At 40.2% G+C, this 22,954-nt stretch overlaps 1 protein-coding gene across 7 annotated transcripts in view; it reads right to left on the bottom strand.

Moving 5' to 3' along the window:
• Nucleotides 1-17,455: 17,455 nt before the first annotated feature.
• LOC144508725 (tyrosine-protein phosphatase non-receptor type 3-like) overlaps nt 17,456-22,954 on the bottom strand; it is a 176,089-nt gene continuing 170,590 nt past the window's right edge. For 6 of the 7 annotated variants that reach the window (XM_078237066.1, XM_078237043.1, XM_078237036.1 and 3 more), the window contains 2 exons: nt 20,264-20,399; nt 18,138-18,363 (listed from right to left, as the gene is read on the bottom strand). In XM_078237066.1, the coding sequence (XP_078093192.1) occupies nt 18,274-18,363; nt 20,264-20,399 (226 nt within the window). In that variant the 3' untranslated portion in view covers nt 18,138-18,273. Of the gene's footprint in view, nt 17,723-18,137; nt 18,364-20,263; nt 20,400-22,954 lie in introns of those variants that run through there. The other variant, XM_078237059.1, reaches the window with a different exon arrangement.

Genomic DNA, 22,954 nt, shown 5'->3' with positions numbered 1-22,954 from the left:
ATTGTCCGCAGCAAACTACCCAGCCTTCAGGAGAACAGTGACCATGACACCACACAACCCTGCCACAGCAACCTCTGCAAGACGTGCCGGATCATCGACACAGATGCCATCATCTCACGTGAGAACACCATCCACCAGGTACACGGTACATACTCTTGCAATTCGGCCAACGTTGTCTACCTGATACGCTGCAAGAAAGGATGTCCCGAGGCATGGTACATTGGGGAAACTATGCAGACGCTGCGACAACGGATGAATGAACACCGCTCGACAATCACCAGGCAAGACTGTTCTCTTCCTGTTGGGGAGCACTTCAGCGGTCACGGGCATTCGGCCTCTGATATTCGGGTAAGCGTTCTCCAAGGCGGCCTTCGCGACACACGACAGCGCAGAGTCGCTGAGCAGAAACTGATAGCCAAGTTCCGCACACACGAGGACGGCCTCAACCGGGATATTGGGTTCATGTCACACTATTTGTAACTCCCACAGTTGCGTGGACCTGCAGAGTTTCACTGGCTGTCTTGTCTGGAGACAATACACATCTTTTTAGCCTGTCTTGATGCTCTCTCCACTCACATTGTTTCGTCTCTTAAAGACTTGATTAGTTGTAAGTATTTGCATTCCAACCATTATTCATGTAAATTGAGTCTGTGTCTTTATAAGCTCTGTTTGTGAACAGAATTCCCACTCACCTGAAGAAGGGGCTAAGAGCTCCGAAAGCTTGTGTGGCTTTTGCTACCAAATAAACCTGTTGGACTTTAACCTGGTGTTGTTAAACTTCTTACTGTGTTTACCCCAGTCCAACGCCGGCATCTCCACATCATGTTTTTTCTTACCCATACCCTCTGTTGCTCATGTTTTAATAGTATCTTCAATCAGTGAAGATAGCTCTCCTCCAAGTGGTGTCAGTGTTCCAACAATGTTGCAAGTGTGTTCTAGAATTTAGTTGCTCAGCCAACATAAAAGGAAAATATATCGAAACCACGTTTTGGAACCTCATTCAGGCTGCTGTATAATACACAAGAAGTTTGCATCAAATTCAACAACCTTCACAACTACATCCATTCTAAATCTGGATAGTACTGGATTATATTTTTCTCTACCACGCTGCTGATTATGTATTGACCATCTCGCTGTAAGATGAATTGCAGCACTGTGAAAGTTGCAGATGGACAAATATCAATTACATAACAGTCTGTTACCAGACACAAAGGGCAGAATTTTCCTAAAATTACAAAGTGGATCAGGTGAGGAAAACAGTGTGAAACTCGCTGACTTCACAGATACCTTTTCTCGCCTGATTGAATAGCTCTCTGCTATTTCAAAGTGCTGGCGGGGATCTCACAGCTAGCTAGGGGGCAGGACCTAAACTTGGCGGCAAAGCTGTGATTCAGAGATTACCCGCCACCCCCTGCCCAACCATCGACCTGCCCGCCCCCACTACAATGCCAACATCAGGGCACATCACCCTTGCAGTCACCAGGGCTCTCCCGTCCCCACTGGCCACTGACCCTTCGCCCGCTGAAGTCATCGGGGCTCTCCCCTCACCCCACCACCACACATAAGGAGAACCACACCCCCAATGGAGGAGAGTTAACCCCCCCCACCCCCGTCAGAGCCCCCTTGGCACTTTCCCCTGCATGTGCCGCTGGCACTGACCACTTGGCACTACCTCTAGGGGGCAATGCCCTGCTTTGTCCCTGAACCCCTGGGGTATCCTGGCACTTTTACTCCCCCTCGGTAGGCATGAAACTGATCACGTCACTGGCAGGGGGTGGAGAAGATCTCAAACCGAGATCTCACCAACACAGATCCCACTTTGTAAGATTTGCCGGCCATAACAGGATTTGCGCCTGTGGTGAACAGGGCTTCTAGAAGTTCTATACTGTCCTCCTCATAGTTTACAATGCTTCCAAGTTTTGTGTCATTTGCAATTTTTTAAATTATTCATTTGTGGGACATGGACGTTGCTGGCTGGCCAGCATTTATTGCCCATCCCTAGTTGTCCTTGAGAAAGTGGTGGTGAGCTGCCTTCTTAATCACTGCAGTCCACGTGCTATGGGTTGACCCACAATGCTGTTAGGGAGGGAATTCCAGGATTTTGACCCAGCGACTGCGAAGGAATGGTGGATATATTTCAAAGTCTGGGCGGTGAGTGGCTGGGAAGGGAACTTGCAGGTGGTGGAGTTCCCATGTATCTGCTGTCCTTGTCCTTCTAGATGGAAGTGGTGTGGGTTTGGAAGGTGCTGTCTAAGGATCTTTGGTGAATTGCTGCAGTGCATCTTGTAATAGTACACACTGCTGCTACTGAGCGTCGGTGGTGGAGGGAGTGGATGGTTGTAAATTTAGTGCCAATCAAGCAGGCTGCTTTGTCCTGGATGGGGTCAAGCTTCTTGAGTGTTGTTGGAGCTGCACCCATCCAGGCAAGTGGGGAGTATTCCATCACACTCCTGACTTGTGCCTTGTAGGTGGTGGATGGGCTTTGGGGAGTCAGGAGGTGAGTTACTCGCTGCAGCATTCCTAGCTTCTTGATCTGCTCTTGTAGCCACTGTGTTTATGTAGTGAGTCTCGTTGAGTTTCTGGTCAATGGTAATTTTGAAATTGTCCACTGCGCACAAAATCTAGATCATTAATATATATCAGGAAAAGCAAGGGTCCCAAAACCGCCATCACTAAAATCATTCCTCCAGCCTGAAAAATATCCATTGAACATTACTCATTATTCTCGGTTTCCTATTATTCAGGTTATTTTGTATCCATATTGTTACTGTCCCTTTTATTCCACCAGCCATAACTTTTCTCACAAGTCTGTTGTATGACATTGTATCAAATGCCATTGCAAAATCCATGTACACCACATCAATAGCATTACCTTTCTGTTACCTCTTCAAAAATTTCAGCAAGTTGGTTAAACATAACTTCCCCTTTAGAAATCCATTTGGCTCTTCCTAATCAACCCACATTTTTCCATGTGACTATTAATTCTATCCTAAATAATTCCCTCTAGAAGCTTCCCCACCACTGAAGTTATAATGACTGAACCTCCTCATGCCTGCAAGGAAATATCCTCCTCAAAGTACACCACTGGCTAACAGCTATTGAAGGACTCCTGTGACCCAGGAGCTAAAAAAAAACCCACGGGTGGGATTCTCCGGCCATGTTCGTCCCAAGACCAGAAAGTCCCACCCAAGCTCAACGGACCTTTGAATGGTTTGGCAAATTTTCTGTCTTGCCCACTATGATTCCCGCGGTGGACAAGATGGGAGAATTTCGACCCATGTATCCATCTGCAATCCCAAAGTCCCTACTGCAACACACACTGCCTCCTACAAACTGACAACTGCCCCATCTCTTGATGACTGGCTGACTGCAAACATCACCAACTGCAACCTGGCATTGAGTTGAGAGGTGAAATCTCAGGTGCTAATCTTCTTCGGAAAATCTGGACAACTCTCAACCACTTGAGAATGGTCCAGGGAAGACACACTTAGTTAGTCCACAGGAGAACGTGAGAAACAGCTCAAATTGTAACTGTGGCTATCCAAGTCGTACCATCACCCATTTACTGAACCTCTGCCCAGAAAGATCCATTCCTGCTGACATCACAACCATTCACACTGTGGAGCCAGGAAGATTAAAGAGCGCAAGAAAAAGCGAGGCTGAGAGCGGAACAGGGAGCTTGGATTTCAATAAGGAACACGAACAACAGGGAAGTAAAGTTAAAGCGAAATAAAGTAATAAACAGATTTGGATAAAGTTAGCATAAGTGTAGTAAAGTTACTAATAATTTATTCTACTCATTCTACTTCAGCTAAGTGTAATAAATAGTTGTTGTCAAGTTACAGAATGCAAGTCAGCTCGGTCAAGTGGAGTGTATATCCTGTAGTATGTGTGAAGTCATATGTCCTATAAAAGCACATCTGTATTGTCACCAGCTGCACAAGCTTGAGCTCTGGGTTTTGGAACTTGAGCGACGATTGGAGTCACTGTTACGCATCCGCAAGGCAGAGGATTACATGGATAGCACATTTAGGGAGGTGGTCACACCGCAGGTTAGAAATGTACAGCCAGAGAGGGAATGGGTAAGAAATGCTAGACAGGTGGCGCAGGAGGCCCGAGTCTAACACGCTTGCTAATCAGTTTTCCATTTTGGAAGCTGATGGAGGGCGATGGCTGCTCAGGGGAATGCAGCCAGAGCCAAGCCTGTGGCACTATGAGCAGTCCATCTGCACTGGGGAGGAAGAAAATAGAAGAGCAATAGTGACAGGGGATTCCAGTCAAGGGATCAGACAGGCATTTCTGCGGCAGTAAACATGACTCCAGGACGGTGTGTTGCTCTCTGGTGCCAGGTCAAGGATATCATGGAATGGCTGCAAGACATCCTTTGGGGGGAGGGGGATCAGTCAGAGGTCATGGTCTACATTAGTACCAATGACATAGGTAGGAAGAGGGTGAAATCCTGAAAACATATTTCAGGGAGTTATGAAGGAAATTAAAAAGCAGAACCTCAAGCTTAGTAATCTCAGGATCCAATTCCACATGCTAGTGAGCAGAGGAATCGGAGGTTTGGTCATAGAATCCCTACAGTGCAGAAGGAGCTATTCGGCCCATCAAGCCTGCTCCAACAACGATTCCACCCAGGCCCTATGCCTGTAACCCCATATATTTATCCTGCTAATCCCCCTGACATTAATGGACAATTTATCATGGCTAATCCACCTACCTCGCACATCTTTGGACTGTTGGGGGAAACCGAAGCACCCAGAGGAAACCCACGCAGACACGGGGAAAATGTGCAAACTCCACACAGTCCTTGGCACTATGAGGCAGCAGTGCTAATCACTGTGCCATTCTGCCACCCAATTAAATACATAGCTGGAGAAATGGTGTGGAAGGGAGGGCATCAGATTTCTGAGGCATTGAGACCAGTTCTGGGCAGGACCAGTTCTGGGGCAGGTGGGACCTGTATAAGCTGGATGGATTACATCTTAAGGGGGCTGGCACTGTTATACTCACAGGGATATTTGTAAATGCTATTGAGGTGGTTTAAACTAGCTTGCCAGGGGGATGGGAACATGAGGGGTGATCCAAATTGGAAGGAAGTAAAGTTGCTGACAGGAAGTAGTGTGGGAATAGAAGGCAGGAGAAACTAATCAAATGCAGATGTCAAATTGACAAAGCGAAGGGCACTCAACCTGAATGTGCACAGCATTCGTAACAAGCTATATGATCTAACGGCACAAATAAAGGTAAATCGTTATTGTAAATTGCCATTACAGAAACATGGCTGCATGGCGACCAAGACTTGGAACTGAATATTCAAGGATATTCAAAATTTAGGATGGACAGACAAGGAAGGTGCAATTGCATTGATAATAAGGGATAAAATCAGTGTAGAAGCAAGGAAGGATCTCAGATTGGAAGAACAGTGTGTGGAATCTGTTTGGATGGAGCTAAGAAACAGCAAAGCGCAGCAGACATTGGTTGGAGTTGCTTATAGGCCACCTAATAGTAATGGTAATGTGGGGTATAGTACTAGTCAGGAGATGAGAGAAGTGTGCAGCACGGGTAATACTGTAATCATTGGTGACTTCATTCTGCACATAGACTGGTTAAACCAAGTGAGCTAATGCTGTGAAGACAAGTTTCTGGAGTGTGTTAGGGATGAGTTTCTAGAGCAGTATGTTGAGTATTATGTAATGACAAAGGGCTAATTCATAATCAAGTTGTGAAATAATTTTTATGGATGAATGACCACATCATGATAGGACCTTATGTTTGAAAGAGAGGTAGTTTGGTCTGAAGGCAGGGTGTTAAAGTTGAATAAAAGAAATTATGAATGCATGAGGAACAAATTGGCTGAGGTCAATTGGGAAAATAATTAAAAGGTATGACAATGCCTAGGCAATGGATAGTCTTCAAATAACTATTACTTAGCTTACTGCAACTATACATTCCTTCAAGGTGCAAAAACCCAAAAAAAGACAGTCAACCATGGCTGACAAAGGAAGTTAAGGGATATATAAGATTAAAAGAAAATGTTTTTGATTTGATTTGTCATATATATTAATAGTGCAAAGTATTGTTTCTTGCGCGCTATACAGACAAAACATACTGTTCATAAGAACATAAGAACTAGAAGCTGGAGTAGGCCATCTGGCCCCTCGAGCTTGCTCCGCCATTCAATAAGATCATGGCGGATCTTTTTGTGGACTCAGCTCCACTTACCCGCCCGCTCACCATAACCCTTAATTCCTTTACTGTTCAAAAATGTATCTATCCTTGCCTTAAAAACATTCTAAGAAGTTTAACAACACCAGGTTAAAGTCCAACAGGTTTATTTGGTAGCAAAAGCCACACAAGCTTTCGGAGCTCTTAGCCCCTTCTTCAGGTGAGTGGGAATTCTGTTCACAAACAGAGCTTATAAAGACACAGACTCAATTTACATGAATAATGGTTGGAATGCGAATACTTACAACTAAAGCCCCAGTCTACTCAGTCTCTCCTCATAAGCGAACCTTCTCAACTCTGGAATCAACCTGGTGAATCTCCTCTGCACCCCCTCCAGTGCCAGTATATCCTTTCTTAAGTAAGGAGACCAAAACTGTACACAGTACTCCAGGTGTGGCCTCACCAGCACCTTATACAACTGCAATATAACCGTGCTGTTTTTAAACTCCATCCCACTAGCAATAAAGGACAAAATTTCATTTGCCTTCTTAATTACCTGCTGCACCTGCAAACCAACTCCTTGAGATTCCTGCACAAGGACACCCTGGTCCCTCTGCACAGCAGCATGCTGCAATTTTTTTTACCATTTAAATAATAGTCCATAGAGAAGGAAATGAGAGAGTGCAGAATGTAGTGTTACAGTCATAGCTAGGGTGTAGAGAACGATCAACTTAATGCAAGGTAAGTCCATTCAAAAGTCTGACAGCAGCAGGGAAGAAGCTGTTCTTGAGTTGGTTGGTACGTGACCTCAGACTTTTCCCGACAGAAGAAGGTGGAGCAGAGAATGTCCGGGGTGCATGGAGTCCTTAATTATGCTGTATAAATGTGTATAAAGTTGCCAGAAATGGTAATAAAATGGAGGTTTTTAAAATAATATAGCAAAGGGAGGCCAAGAAACTTATAAAAGGGAGAATAGAATATGAATGCAATGTAGCAAAAAACATAAAAATGGACTGTCAAAAATTCTACAGGTATGTAAGGAGGAAGCGTTTGGCTAAGACAAATCTGGGGTCCATTACAGGCAGAATTAGGAGAATTCATAATGGAGAATAGAGAAATGGCAAAGAAACTAAATAATTTCTCTGTATCTGTCTTCACTGAGGAAGATGCAGCAAATCTCTCAGAGGTATTTTCAAGACAAGGGAGACTGTGGAGTTGAAGGAAATTAGTATAAGGAGGTTGTATTGGAGAATTAATGGGACTGAAAGTTGTTAAGTCCCCAGGACATGATTATGTATTCCAGTGTGTTAAAAGAGGTTGTTGTAGGGATAGTGGATGCAGCGCTCATCTTCCAAAATTATCAAAAGATTCTGGAATGATTCCTGAAGATTGGAATTTGGCAAATGTCACCCCACTATTTAAAAAGGGAGGGAGCGAGAAAGCAGGAGACTACAGACCTGTTAGCCATACATCAGTAGTATGGAAAATGTTCGAATCTATTATAAAGGATGTGATAAATGGATAGTTGGGCAATCATGATCTGATTGGCATAGTCAGCATGAATTTACAAATGGAAATCATGTTCGACAAACTTGGAGTTTTTTTGAAAATGTTACTAACAAAATTGACAAAGGAGAGTTGATCAACTTAGAATGTTTGGATTTGGTAGAGTCCCCTACATGAGGTTGATTAGCAAAATAAAATCACATGGGATAGGGGGCAATATACTGGCATGGACTGCGGTTTGGCTAACAGGCAGAAAACAAAGAGTAAGGATAAAGGGGTCATTCTTGCATTGGTAGGCTGTGGCTAGTGGGGTACCGCAAGGATCAGTACTTGGGCTGAATGGCCCATTCCTGCTCCTGTGTCAGCTGAAGCCGTTGAATGGATTGTTGATCTTGATATTGAACTAATTGCTTCCCTGTCATAGGAATGAAACGTAAAAGGCATCTAAAGTTATTTCTCTTTTTATCTTCCAACTCTTCTGATTTTCAATGTGTTCTATTGCTACATCTTCAACAATATTGCTGCAGGTCATAAACGCACATATTCAAACAAGACATTAAAGGAGTAAACAAACAATACTTTATTTATTGTACCAATTAATTGTAACTATTGTATCATACTGACATTTTATTTTACACCAACCAAAAATGTCTAGGATTTGAAGTCAGATCATGCTGAAGTGTGTTTCCCAACAACTCCAGAACCAAATAAGTACAATTACTATATTAACATTAACCTTTAAGTGAAGCTACAAAAATAAAACAATTTTTTTGTTTTATTACATTCATTCAGGAAAGTTACTAAGTATCTTAATAATTTAAATGTTGAAAATATTAACACCAATTTACAATTTAATGATTATTCAGAGTAGCGTGTTAAGATGCTAATTCAGACTTTAAAAAAATATTCACAATTATTTTGAATATCAATGTTTTACAATAGCTTAAAAATCCCCAGTGAGGATAAAGAAAAACTATTGTGGCACAAAATGTGCTTATCATCATCAAAACAAAACAGAAGAAATTAAAATAGAATCAATTAGATACTGAACAGTATTTAAAATTTTAGTGTACAATATAATAGAATAACCAAAACAGATAATTTAACATTTTGAAGAAAAATATACGATGTTCCAGTGTCATAGGTACTATGTTTAACAAACATAAGTGGTTATTGTTCTCTTATAAACAAGAAAGGCAAAAGTGACAAATTGGCCATTCTTACAAGTAAACAAAACTAACAGTACTCTGCATACAGTTCAACGATAATTTTATGATCTATTTGAGAAATGATTGTGATTATTTCACTGGGTTTTGTTATCAAAAATCATTGCAATAATCCAGTGAGCCTTCACTCTGGTTCAGTTCACTCTGTACACAAATAAAGATACCAGCATCTGATTCCATTAATGTCAGTGTTACATGTAGAACAAATATAATCATAGCAAATGAAGAAAAAACAAATTAAAGAAGTTAATTATCAACAGTACTTTAATACTTCCATTAATACTTTGGGGAAACCTCAAAGATTTGTACTTTAGACATATTCCAGTACCTTGTAGTAAATTAAGTAAAGAAATCAAGTTTAAATTGATTTATTTTTGAGATTTTAGCTTTTAATTGACAACTATCTGCCAAATGATATTCAGGATTCTCCCAAAAGCATTTCTTAATCTGTTATTATACAAAGATTTTGTTCTATATTGCTCATTGGTCAAAGTAAAATAAGGCACAGAATACATCAAAAATAGTGTCTCACAGAAAGCACAAATTATTCTTTTGCAAAACCTATATTGGGCAATTATGGAACACTGGAAACAAAGCTCACAAAAAAGCAGAATAAGTAATTCTAAATGATCCAATCTAGACCCATTTACAAATATTAACACACTGTAATAATTCTACATTTATGGTGTGATACTGAAAGTGCACCGATGGACAATGTTGATGCAAAACACTGACATCTGAGATTATTTTTAAAGTGATTTGTAAATTTACAGTGGTGTCAAATCCCCAAAATTACCCAGTAGAGCGCTCTGGTTTACTAGTTTTAAGTACACTGATAGCAGAATCATGGCTGACGTTAATTCAGATTTTAATTTCATGCATTAAGCCAGTTAAAAAAAAACTTAACGAGATGTTTTGAACACATTTATATGCTGGAAGAATTAATTACCAAATTACCATGGTACTTGGCACTTTCAATTAAATTTCAAATAGGTTGGGTAGGTGACTGACACGATGTCAAATCAGTATATGTTAGTATTATTGCATAATTAAAATACAGCTCTGGCAGACATTTCAGTGCAAGTTTGATTTCCAGTCAGTTACATTTTAGAATTAGTATAAGCTTCATCGTGTGAATAAATAACATTTTGTGCCTTGCATCTTAAGTTCAGAAAGCTCCAAATTTTAAAGTACTGTAACATATACTATACTGACTTAAACCATTCAATTTTTGTGTTATTGCATTTACAAAGAGTAAACTAAAATACAAATTTAAATTAAACTTTGAGCTCAATTAATGATATTTCCATTTACTTCCATTACCAAGGTAAAATGCAACCACTTGTCATCATAGAACTCAGGAGCTAAACACAAAATTTTGTTTTTTTTTAGTTAAACCTGAGTAAAGAAAGAATGTGATTTATTAATACATTGAATGATAAGTTGTACTGATATTAATTACACCATGGGGGAATTTGTTTCATTTGGAACTTCGAGTGGGGAGCCTTGCTCACCAGAAATCCATCAATTATACGTTAATGTCTCTGGAGTATGCTTGAGCCCATGAGCTTCTGGCTTAGAGGCAAGATGCTAACACTGAGCCAAAGCTGACATAATTAGTAAAATGTGCAAAGCACAAATTTGAATTTTCAGTCTGTGCTTTCTGGTGGGAAAAACTCTCCATTGAAATGAAAAGTCAGAAAATTATACCTTATGGAAGTGGAGGATTTACTGTGAACAGGCAACACCCGTGTTAAAGTAGTCTTAATGAAAAAGGTAAGTCGATGTTTCTTTATGAATGGGATACATTCCATAAAATGGAAATGCAAATTATGCTCTCATGCATTTTATTTCTTCTTATTGTAGAAGTGCAATCTGTATACTTCAACAATTTATAAATTGGAATTTTTAGCATTTCATGCCCAATATTGTAAAATTTATCTTACAAATTGCACCTCCACTTAAGTTTCAATAACCTGATATGAGTGACTTATGTATCTGTTCAACTACCGACATTATAGGTTACGAGATCAGCTTTTTGTACTAGTCTAACATATGCTTTTTTAATGGTGGTTGGCTGCATATGGATAATGAAATTAAAATTAATTTTATACTTTGCAGCTACAGATTGTGGGGTAAATTTTACATCCAAAGGGAACACTTATTAGGAATACAGATGTGAAGGCCAGCTGTCTCGATGGCTGTTTCAATTCTGTGCCAAGTAAACAAAATTTAAAAATCACCCCTTTGCCTAGGTATATTGGAGATTTCGATCTTTGCTTTAGAAATAAGTTGTCTTGACACCACTGCCACAAATCTCTGCAATATTGCAAGGCAAATACTCATATTTCACACTTGTGGTTTCAACCTGGTGTTTGTGCAGTGGTTGGGGGGTGGCAGGCAGTGGGGAAGAGTCTGAAAAAAGTCACTTTTGTTCCACAACTACTTTATGCCTCTTTTCGATTACATCTAGACCCTAATAATTCTAGGCATGTCAATAGCAACCCAAAAACCCAACAAGGCCAGGGATTTGAAGGTTCTGCTAAATTTAATTGCAAGACCTCATTAACATTGTTTTATCCAATTTACCGCCTGGCAGCTGGCTAAATTGACAGGATAGCCAGATGCCAGGTGTGAAAACCAGTGACAGGAGGCCCCAGGCGGGAACCTTGGGAACAGTCTCCATCAATCAGGAAGGGGGCATGCTACAAATTTGAACAGGGAGGTCAAAAGCAAGACAGGAGTAAGGGACACCCTGTAATCAGCAGATGAGAGGCTGAAAGATCTCGTAAGGTACAAGGGATAGCATGCCTGCTCATCCTGGCCCACAGAAATGCTACAAAAGGCACTTGAACTCTGGAACTGCTACCCTTTCTATGTTGGATTTCCCAAGTCTTGGAAATCCATGTGACAGCAATTCAATTTAACTTGGGCTCCCAATGCGCTATTGGAGTCCTATTTACATATGTTAATAACATTTCGTGTCTTTCAATGATGGGACACTCCTGTCTCAAATGCAGGTAATGTTTTTTGGGGTGGGTCATATTGCACATTAAAAAAATGTTTACCACACTCCCATCCATTGTGGGGAAGCGTGGGAGGGGATTTAATATTGAAACCATAGTGTCAGATAGTCTCCACTGCCTTATCCACACAACTACAGGGATTTAAGCGAGGAGACAAGCACTAGCTAAGCTACTTGCTAAAAGTGTTTCAGAAGAATTAAATTGACAGAAATAAATTGGAAAACTAATCTGTACCTGGACTCATGTCGAATGCAATTTTATCTATCTATTAGTCATGAATAGTTGCTATACTGGTACTGTGCAACCATGGAGTTAAAATCAATATGGATTTCTCTCATATTCCTTTTCAAATAATGCAGAAGTATATTGGTTATTTATAAAGGCCTCTCTATAGCAAAATCAGTTCTCAGGTTAGTTGCTGTGATGATCAGTTTTCAGAAAATAAATGAATTTGCAATGTTCAACCTGGGCCCTGAAGATCTTAATCCATTTTCAAAATTAATCATCCTCTTTGTCGCTTACTTTATATGAAAGTTTTCTTTTAAAAGGCTGTTGTAATTTTAGTGACCAGACACATTGAGAATACATGTAGATTTTAAATGAACCTTTTCTAAGGATGCAATGTTATATAAATGCATGCCTGATGATAGGATCTCACAGGAAAGGGGGCTATCTGGCCCATCATGCCTGTGTCACTGAGCTATCCAATTAGTCCCACTTCCCATTGGCCTGAAAAAAAATGTCAAATATATATCCAATTTCTTTTTGAAAGTTACAACGGAATCAGTTTCCACCACCCTTTTAGGCAGTGCATTCTGCATAGAACAAGTCACAGCAAACAAAAATAACAGCTCTGAGGGGGTTCTTATTAAAGTTTATTTATTAGTGTCACAAGTAGCCTTACTTTAACACTGCAATGAAGATACTGTGAAAATCTCCTACCAAATATCTTAAAGCTCAATCTCTGATTTACCATTTATCACACTCTTACAGTCCAAAAAAAAAGACACTGGGTTTACACTGGTGCTTTTCTCGCCACTGGTGCTTTAATCTAACCTCACTTCCTGCTCACATTCTATTCCATTTAATATTTCTCTTTATCAAGAAAATATCTAATTTCCTTCTAGAAAAGTGCATAGGCTTTGCTGCAACAATAGTATTCGACTTTCTAACCATGCTCATTTTGCTAAGGGGGGAAATGTGTGAAGACTGATAGTCAACGTAATGGGGAAATAGTGAGTTTTTGTATGCATAAGGAAAAGGACATTAATGAATGGGTAAAAATAAAAATTTGTAATTTTATGCTTCTGACTACACTGCCTTTGTCTCATGGGCAAACTTGATATGTGGCTTTCTATCCTACATCTGAGTTATTAATAAATAGCCAATAGTTGAGGCCCAACACACATCTGTGTGACGCATTAATCATATCCTGCAGATTAGAGTACCCGCACACTATCTCTACTCTCTGTTCAACCAATCCCTTAACCTTATTAATAATTTGTCCCCAATTACATGAGCTTTAAATGTCAGATTTAAAGTTAAGTTGATTTATTAGTGTCACAAGTGGGCTTACATTAACACTGCAATGAAGTTACTGTGAAAGTCCCCTAGTTGCCACACTCCAGCGCCTGTTCAGAAACACTGAAGGGCAATTTAGCATGACCAATGCACCTAACCAGCATACCTTTCTGACTGTGGGAGGAAGCCGGAGCATCTGGAGAAAACTCACACAGACACGGGAAGAACATGCAGACTCTGCACAGTCAGTGACCCAAGCCTGGAATTGAACCTGGGTCCCTGGTGCTGTGAGGCAGCAGTGCTATCCACTGTACCACCATGCCACCCAATTAACCAATGGTCTAACATGAACTACTGTTAGCAGACAAGAATTCCATGAAGGAGTTTCAGAAACTGGTAGATATCCCTAGAAAATAGTATGGCATTGACTATGATGACCTTAGAAATGATGAAGTATGCAAAATGACTGCATTAAAAAGTTACTGAAACTGAAAACAGGGAACACTGCTTCCAAACTGTATGCCTCCCAGAATCCTGGATAAGATTGTGAAAGAGATAGATAAAGCACTAAATATAGTTTTCCAAATATCTTTGGAAATAGAAGCTGGAGTTTGACAAATATTATACCCTTACTTTACAGAAGAGGAATAGATGAACCAAGAAATTATAAGACTATTTTTTTGGCGGAGAATGCAGAGAAGTTTTTGGACCTCTTTTGTTTTCTATTTACTGAAATGATTTCAATATAGGTATAAGAGGAATGACATTGAAGTTTGCTTATGAGGCCAAATTAGCAGCTGTAGCAAACTGAGGAATGCAAACACAGCAGCAGGGATATAAAAAGTATTAGTGGAACAAAAGGAAATGCAGAGAAATGAGATGCAGTATATTTTGGAGAAAGCACTGGGAAGCAATTATGTGCTAAATGATTAGCTTTTATTGGATTGTAGGAATAAAAATAGTTAGAGGGGTATATGGATCACTAAAGGTGGGAGTACAGGTAGAAAAAGCTAAAAAATGGCAAATGGAAATTGGGGTTTATTTGCAAGAACAAAATAAGGAATCACCTAAAAAGTTACTGGAATATTGATCTTTACCACAGGCTGGAATAAAATAGTTGAGGAAGTAATGCTTCAATTGTGCAGAACCTTGGTCAGACTCTGTATGAATTTGAAAGTTCAGTCTTAGGCACCAGACTTGAGTAAATAAAATTATTCTTGGTTGGGTATAGTGTAAATTCATCAGAATGTTACAAGGGTTAAATTATGAGTACAGGTACAGAACTTGGTTTGGCTTCCCTTCAGTTGAGCAGGTAGAATGCGATAACATTGAGGTTTTAAAATGAACAGATTTGACAGGGTACGTACAGCCAAACTATTTCCTCTGGTGTGTGAATCGAGAACAAAAAGAGGATAATATTAAAATTAGAACTAGGCCTTTTAGGAATGAAACCAGGAAACCCTTTATCACACAAGGTAGTGGAAATCTCTCCCACAAAAGGACATGGGTGTCAGGTCAACTGAGGTTTTCAAGACTCAGATTGATAATTTTTTATTATCTAAGGGAAATGGGAGTTGAAGCATACAGATCAGCTGTGATCTTATTATATGTTGGACAAATGGTCCAGTCCTGTTCCAATGTAATGATGAGGGGTTTCCCACAATTTAAAGACATGCAGCTCTATATGCACCATTATAAGAAGGATATTAAACTCGTGGGAAGGATATATTGAAAATTTATTACAATATCAGGATCAAGAGGTCATAGGAATGCAAAAAGGAATGCAGAGTCCAGAAAATGACTTGCCTTAGGAAGAACAATGAATTAAAAACCATTGGCTGGGTTTTTCTGATCCTATCTATAAAGGCTTGGGGTGAGGATTCACCTGCTACCACAACTCTGGGTAAATTTCTGGGGTCGAGGATTGAGTAGGTATTTATGGCAGTTTCCCAATGGGATCTCCAACTATAACCAGAGAGATTACTGGTGCAACAATTTAGCAAGTAGGAAGCATCATTAAACAGACCACATAGTCCTGAAGATGGTTAATTAATTAGAGACATTGACAGAGGTTCAGGCCTTCAGCAAGTAAATGACCAAAGGAAGAGGGATCTCTAGTATGGCCTCTCCCTCAATTGGGAGCATCTGGATTTATTCTTACTGCTGCACTAGGCCTACCATCATGGTACACCTGGTAGTCCCAGTTAGCAGCGGGGACTGAGGGTGGGCAGAAAGGAACCTGGCTCTGTAAGCATTTACATGCAACAAATGGGGAAAGAGGGGCCAGCAATGATCCTAGGAAGGGGAAGTAATGGTGAATTCAGATTGGGGCAATCAGGTGGCAGTAAATCACAAAACAATTGGTTTCCCTTTACTACCACTATCCCATCCAATTTCAGATGGGCTTGTGGAGGAACTTTCATACCAGTTGTAGCTTAAGAGCTATTGGCAGTGTTGAAATCAAGTAAATTACATTTTACAAATCAAACATACTGCTCAATTTATGCACACACTTTCTGAAACATCACAGCAGCAATCGTGCATCTGCGTTTCAACAATTTTAGAGTGTGCAAGTAAATAACATATATATAATGAAGCAAAAGAAATACGGATAAGGGCACATAAGAGATTCCTGCATAATAATGCTCTCCCTACACATAGTGTAAATTACAAGAATTGTACTGCACAAAACTCTATTCCTTCAAATTGCAAAACCTGGCACAGGATCTTTTGGGAAGTGTGAGACAGCACTGAGCAGTGTTAGAATAAGACTTTGGTTCTTGTGACCTTTCAGAAAGAAAATGATGAATTGCGAGTTTGTGTAGATTTATGTGAAAAGTTTCCAGTACAGCATTTCTTTGGTTATTACTCTGTACCTAGAAGTGTTATTTGCTTGACATGTCAACAAATATTTGTTTTAATTGGCACTAATTCTACAGTGAAACCATTATATTTTTTGCAACAATACTGCTTTATTCTATTAATGTGTATAATAATTACAATTCAAGTAATTTTTTGAAAAATGGAATAAAATTTTAAAATTGCTGAAACAATGAAAGTAATTGTTTTTCCTTTACCAGTCCTGTACAAAGTGTTTCATGGAACAGTTTTAATAGGGTACATGTTATCAACTCTTCTGCATCCCATTTACATAGCACTGTTCTCCCTTCTTTGGCTCAGGAAGGAGCTCAGCCTGCTAGAAACGTTTCACGTGTCCTTCAATGTTGCATATTATAGGCTACCAGAAAGTGAGATTCAAATTTGGAAAACCTATCTCATATATGTGAACAGGAGCTTTACCTCTTAACAATGTTACCCTCAACAGAACCACTGCAAACTGAATTAATCAACAGACAACCAAGTTACTAATGCAACTAAATGTGATTGTAAAGTAAAGCTGTACAAAATTACAGCACAAAGATGAAGAACCCTTTCAACCTTTGGAACACTTTGCATGTGGTACCACATGCAAAAGTCATTTATTAGCAACATATTTGCTAATAAAACTATATTGCACTGAACTTGATACTACCAAAATGAACTGCATTGTACCATAAACTAAAAACACAGACAAGGAACACTGGAAGGGCAAGCAGCCAATCAATGCCTTTCACTGCAACACTGAAGTAGACCACTTCTTAGGTCATTCTGAATTATCGATTTTCCACAGCCTCCAGCAGCCACATTTTAAATATTCAAAAATATAATCTACAAAATATTTAATTTAACCTGAATAAACCTATTGTGATGTTTGACAATTTGAATCATCTTATTGTTCACTGTTCCCTCCTTGTGCCAGAAGTTTCACACACTGTGGCTTTGTATTAATTCTGTAGGGGGAGGTGAGACTGGATCCATGACATTGCCCCTCAGTCTGAAAACATACAGAACTACATTCTGTGACCTTTTTAAGAACTGTTTAAAAATATAATGTCCTATGAGGACAGACAGGCCTGAATACCAAGTCAAAGCTGTGATGCAAAATCAACTAAAACACCCTTTTTTGTGTGAAGATTTATAAAGGATCAATTGTATCGCAGAATTACTGTTATACTTCTTAATTACACTTACTTACAATGCATGAATAAGTCATTAAATTTTAATCTAATCAGAAGGGCCAAATATGTAATTACACTTTGTGCGCATACATACATTTATACACTGAGTCTGCATTTTCTATAAAGTCATACTGTACTGTCCTACAATGTAGAAAACTGTAGTGCTTTCCAGTACAAGCTGTTCTGATTTCATGGAATAAGAGGCATGGTTAATCTGTGAATGAGATGAAATCAAAGTGATAAATAGTCCTAAATAATCAGAAGTCAACTGTTCGAAACCAACAATTATCAGATGATTACATGAAAAACAAAAAGTTAGCAGCATTAACCATAACCATTAAACAATGCACGCTGCATTTTTAGTCTTTAAATGAGCCCGTTGTTGCATATTGTGTCTGTGTGTCATGGATTAAACCTAACTGCTGTCAATTTGTTAATTTGGAAGTGCAACCTAGTCCTTAGTACTTTGCTGAAAAGGTACACTGGAATGGCAAGGAGACTAATAACAAATAAAATTTGTAACTTGAAAACACACAAGACAATATAGTAAAAGATGGTGCCTCTTTAACAAAACCCTCTAGAACGATGGGACACTGATATATTCCTCATTTAAACATCGGTGTAAAGTGCCAGACATCAGGTGTGCTCAACCATCAGGCAGGTTTCCCTTTAGATTTGTGAAGCTGGCCAAGCTCTGAGATGCGCACTACATTTCCATATTTGTTTCAATCCATTGAAATTAGTCAAAATTCTCCAACAGCTGTACTAACTTGCAGCCTGGCATGCTTCCAATGGTCGAATTAAACCTTCCTCAAACACACGCAGGATGGCTTCACATACAAATTTGTACTGACTCTGGAAAAAAAAAGTGCTATTTAAAATATGCTTTCATTGAGTTAAATTAAAACACACATGATAACCATTGGCAACTGTAAAAGATTATTGCCCAATAATGTCTGAAAGAATAAAATCAGTTCATGCATGGATGTTCACAGTTCACACACCATCATTAACACCATTGATTGCTTTCTCCACCCATAAAGAGTATTCACAAAATCTGAACCACTTTTGGGAAGCTTCTGTAAAGTACCTGTTGCAAAGTGACAGACTGTGGATCCCTTTTCCCTTGGGAAATCACAATAAAACAGAGGGTGCTTAGGAGGCTTTTGAAATAGGGATGGAGTGGGCAATGTGCACAGGTTCAGGGAGAAGTTTCCAAAGGCACAGTAAAATGATTGAAAGGATAATCATTGACTGTGGAGCATGGGAAGAGCTACAAGCTGGTATTGAAGGAATGGAGGGTGCACGCATGCAATGAAATAGAGCTGTAATGGGTAAGGTTGCCATGTGATTTGAAAGCTAGGGCAGAGTATTTTCAATCAATTAGCAGAGCACAGGAAATATAATTATCTGACTTTGTGCCTCTGGTAGGGAGTTCATCGGCCAAGATTGCTTATGGGAGATTCTGGTGAATACTGCCCCAAATTTTCCAAACATTATTTTAAATGCTTGAAAACATACATGCAGCAGATCCTGGGATTTCCAGTATGCATTTTTGCTGGGTGGGTTTTCTGTGAAAGTAATGAGCCAGTGCAGTTTGGTAACCATAAGCCTGATAAGAGGTTGAGAATTTGTGTGGGTAAAGATGTGAACTGTGACATGCAGGATAGTAAGTTGCCTTAGGATGCTGTGTAAAAGCAGCATCAGGAAAGTGAAGTTTAGGTAGTAAAACGGTTTGGGTTAGGTAGCGTGGGATGAAGCAAGTCCAGGTGAAGTCAACTGGTAACAGTTTTAAAACTTCTGGCAGGTAACTGGTAGAACCACCCGGAAGAGAACTGACTTTGGGTGGAAGTTCCTGCTCTTGAGCCTCTTGTTAGGATCTAGTATTGTGGTGGTGGCTGTAACTCTTCATGACTGGATGTGTATAACGACAATGAGAACATGCATTTGTAATTGTGCCTTTTATGTAGTAAAATGCCCAAGTGTCTCACAGGAGGAGCATTATCAAACAAAATTTGACAAAGCTACATAAGATATTAGGACAGGTGATCAAAAATCTGGTCTAGGAGATAGGTTTCAAGGAGTATCTTAAAAGGGGGAAAGAGACATAGAAAGGCAGAGAGGCTTGGGGGAAAGATTCCAGGATTTTCATTTTATGTGGTAAAAAGATGCTCTGTGTTTGCAAAGTCAAATTATTGGTGTCACTCTTGTTACGCTTTTCCCCAAATTATCGGTGTGAAACTCAGTCATGCTTCTCACACTAATCAGTTCAATGAATGACAGTTTAGGCGGCTGCAGTGCACTACAGCATTTAAACTGACAGAAATGGTGCAAGCATGGAGCCATTGCTTTACATATTCAAATAACTGAAAGTAATTTAAGGCAGTGCAGCATATTGATGCACTACTGTAGTGCCGTTTACTGCTGCCAAAGGCAACTTTATCATTTCAGGAAAACAGGAGACTAAATTTGTGTAGCTTTTACACATCTCAAAATTACTTTGTTTCATAATTGATGAGGATGCAAAAGAAGATTGTGTGCTCTGGCAGAGAATGATGCAGGGTATAACTGGAACATAAAAAGGAAATAAAATAATATCTAAGACATGTATCTGAGGGCGAGGGAAGATAATAAATTAGCCAAAATTTAGACAGTGCATTAGCTCGAAAATTCACTTGAATAATCTTTCAAGTTCTTGAAATTTAATTTAATAAGTAGCTTCATTATTCTTTCACACTTATTATCCAGATCTTACCGATGTCTGTACCATCATGGCTCGCTGGTCTCTCATTGTTCTAACTATATCCAGTGGATATACAGGTTGGCTGTTTTCAATTAAACACATTGCTGTCTCCATGGCAATAAGGACACCAGTTCGACCAATTCCAGCACTACAAAGAAACCAACAAAGAATTTAAATGAAGCATTAATGTGAGGCAAAACAATTAATACATGTATTAAGCAAAACTGAGTAATTTAGACTTTTAATTTAATTTGCATTAGGGTGACTGAGTGAGTGATTAGACCGACATATACAAAAACAAAAGGGTGAAATTTTCCTTTTTGTTGGCAAAATATCATTGCCAGCAGGAAAAGCAAAGGGTAGCCCGCTGGCTGCATTGGTCAGTTTTCCCGAGCTTAAACGGGAAGGACAGAGGGACGCAAAGTGAAAGATTAATTCTGCATGGAGGGATGAAAATTGACTACTTTGAAATCTTGCTAAGGACAGAGACTCATTGCTGAAGCTTTGCGTGGCGCTCTCCTCAGGACATACACAAAAACGCAAAATTTCAAACGATCACAACAAATTTCACCCAAGGAGAAAAAGTATTTTTTGCCACTTAAAAAAATTCCACGGGTTTCATTTTGCCTCTGTGGGGGCCAGCCTCTGATTTACCCGTCCCGCCATCAGCTGAATGCCTCTGTTTAAAGGCCATCAAAGCACTCCCCAGCACTTGTTCCAAGTCCAACCAAGAAAATGGCTGCAAGTTGCTCCAAGGTTCTCAGAGGGCGACCTCATTCGAATGCTGGATGCTGTGGAGGAAAGGCGCCACATCTTGTACCCGCAGATAGGAAGGAGACCTTTGAGCAAGTAGATCAGATGTGGACAATCCCATGATTAAATCCTATGACTACAATGCTCCAGGAATTTTTTTTTTTGTAATAGATTGCCTATGCTTGTATCATCAAAAACTCTCACTGATGGTACACAAGGAGAATAATTGAATCCTACAGCCCATCGAGTCTGCACCAACCACAATCCCACCCAGGCCCGATCTCCATAGCCCCATGCATTTACCCCAGCTAGTCCTGACACTAAGGGGCAATTTACATAGAACATAGAACAGTACAGCACAGAACAGGCCCTTCGGCCCACGATGTTGTGCCGAGCTTTATCTGAAACCAAGATCAAGCTATCCCACTCCCTATCATCCTGGTGTGCTCCATGTGCCTATCCAATAACCGCTTAAATGTTTCTAAAGTGTCTGACTCCACTATCACTGCAGGCAGTCCATTCCACACCCCAACCACTCTCTGTGTAAAGAACCTACCTCTGATATCCGTCCTGTATCTCCCACCACAAACCCTATAGTTATGCCCCCTTGTAATAGCTCCATCCACCCGAGGAAATAGTCTTTGAACGTTCACTCTATCTATCCCCTTCATCATTTTATACACCTCTATTAAGTCTCCCCTCAGCCTCCTCCGCTCCAGAGAGAACAGCCCTAGCTCCCTCAACCTTTCCTCATATGACCTACCCTCCAAACCAGGCAGCATCCTGGTAAATCTCCTCTGCACTCTTTCCAGCGCTTCCACATCCTTCTTATAGTGAGGTGACCAGAACTGCACACAATATTCCAAATGTGGTCTCACCAAGGTCCTGTACAGTTGCAGCATAACCCCACGGCTCTTAAACTCCAACCCCCTGTTAATAAAAGCTAACACACTATAGGCCTTCTTCACAGCTCTATCCACTTGACTGGCAACCTTTAGAGATCTGTGGATATGGACCCCAAGATCTCTCTGTTCCTCCACAGTCTTCAGAACCCTACCTTTGACCCTGTAATCCACATTTAAATTTGTCCTACCAAAATGAATCACCTCACATTTATCAGGGTTAAACTCCATGGCCAATCCACCTAATCTGCACATCTTTGGACTGTGGGAAGAAACCCACGCAGACACGGGGAGAATGTGCACACTCCACACAGACAGTGACCCAAGCTGGGAATCAAACCCGGGTTCCTGGTGCTGTGAGGCAGCAGTGTTAACCGCTGGGCCACCATGCCACCCCAAATGTGTGATTAGACACTGAAAAGTGATTTTATCCATCCCAAATTTTCTCCTAGATTGCATGACAGATATTGGCCAGCAGACTATTGCTTCAGGTATCATGGTACTATGGTGCAGGTTGATGGAGCAACTAGCCTAGGTTGATTTCATGTGTGCACCTAGGCCTGTATATTCTGGTTTGGGAATGCAGTGCAAGGTTAAAATTATTTCAGATACAGCCTGTACCGCCTAACATATCAAGTTTCTTTTTTCCCACCTGAGTTCTGTGATATAACTTGCAGCAAGACCTGGGCAACATTCAGGCTTGGACTGATAATTGGCAAATGACATTTACACCACACAAATGCCAGACCTGACAAATGCCACCTCCAACAAGAAAAAATCCAACCATCTCCCCTTGACTGTAAACAGTACTATCATCGCATCATTATCCACCATCAGTAATCTGGGGATTACCACTGACCAGAGTCTTAACTGGACCAGACACATAAAAGGGCAGCACGGTAGCACAGTGGTTAGCACTGCTGCTTCACAGCTCCAGGGACCTGGGTTCGATTCCTGGCTTGGGTCACTGTCTGTGTGGAGTTTGCACATTCTCCTCGTGTCTGCGTGGGTTTCCTCCGGGTGCTCCGGTTTCCTCCCACAGTCCAAA

This window comes from Mustelus asterias, chromosome 2 (assembly GCF_964213995.1).
Source record: "Mustelus asterias chromosome 2, sMusAst1.hap1.1, whole genome shotgun sequence".
NCBI classification, from domain to species: domain Eukaryota; kingdom Metazoa; phylum Chordata; class Chondrichthyes; order Carcharhiniformes; family Triakidae; genus Mustelus; species Mustelus asterias.
Note: the sequence above shows the minus strand (reverse complement) of the source record. Positions and strands in the feature narration are given on the sequence as shown.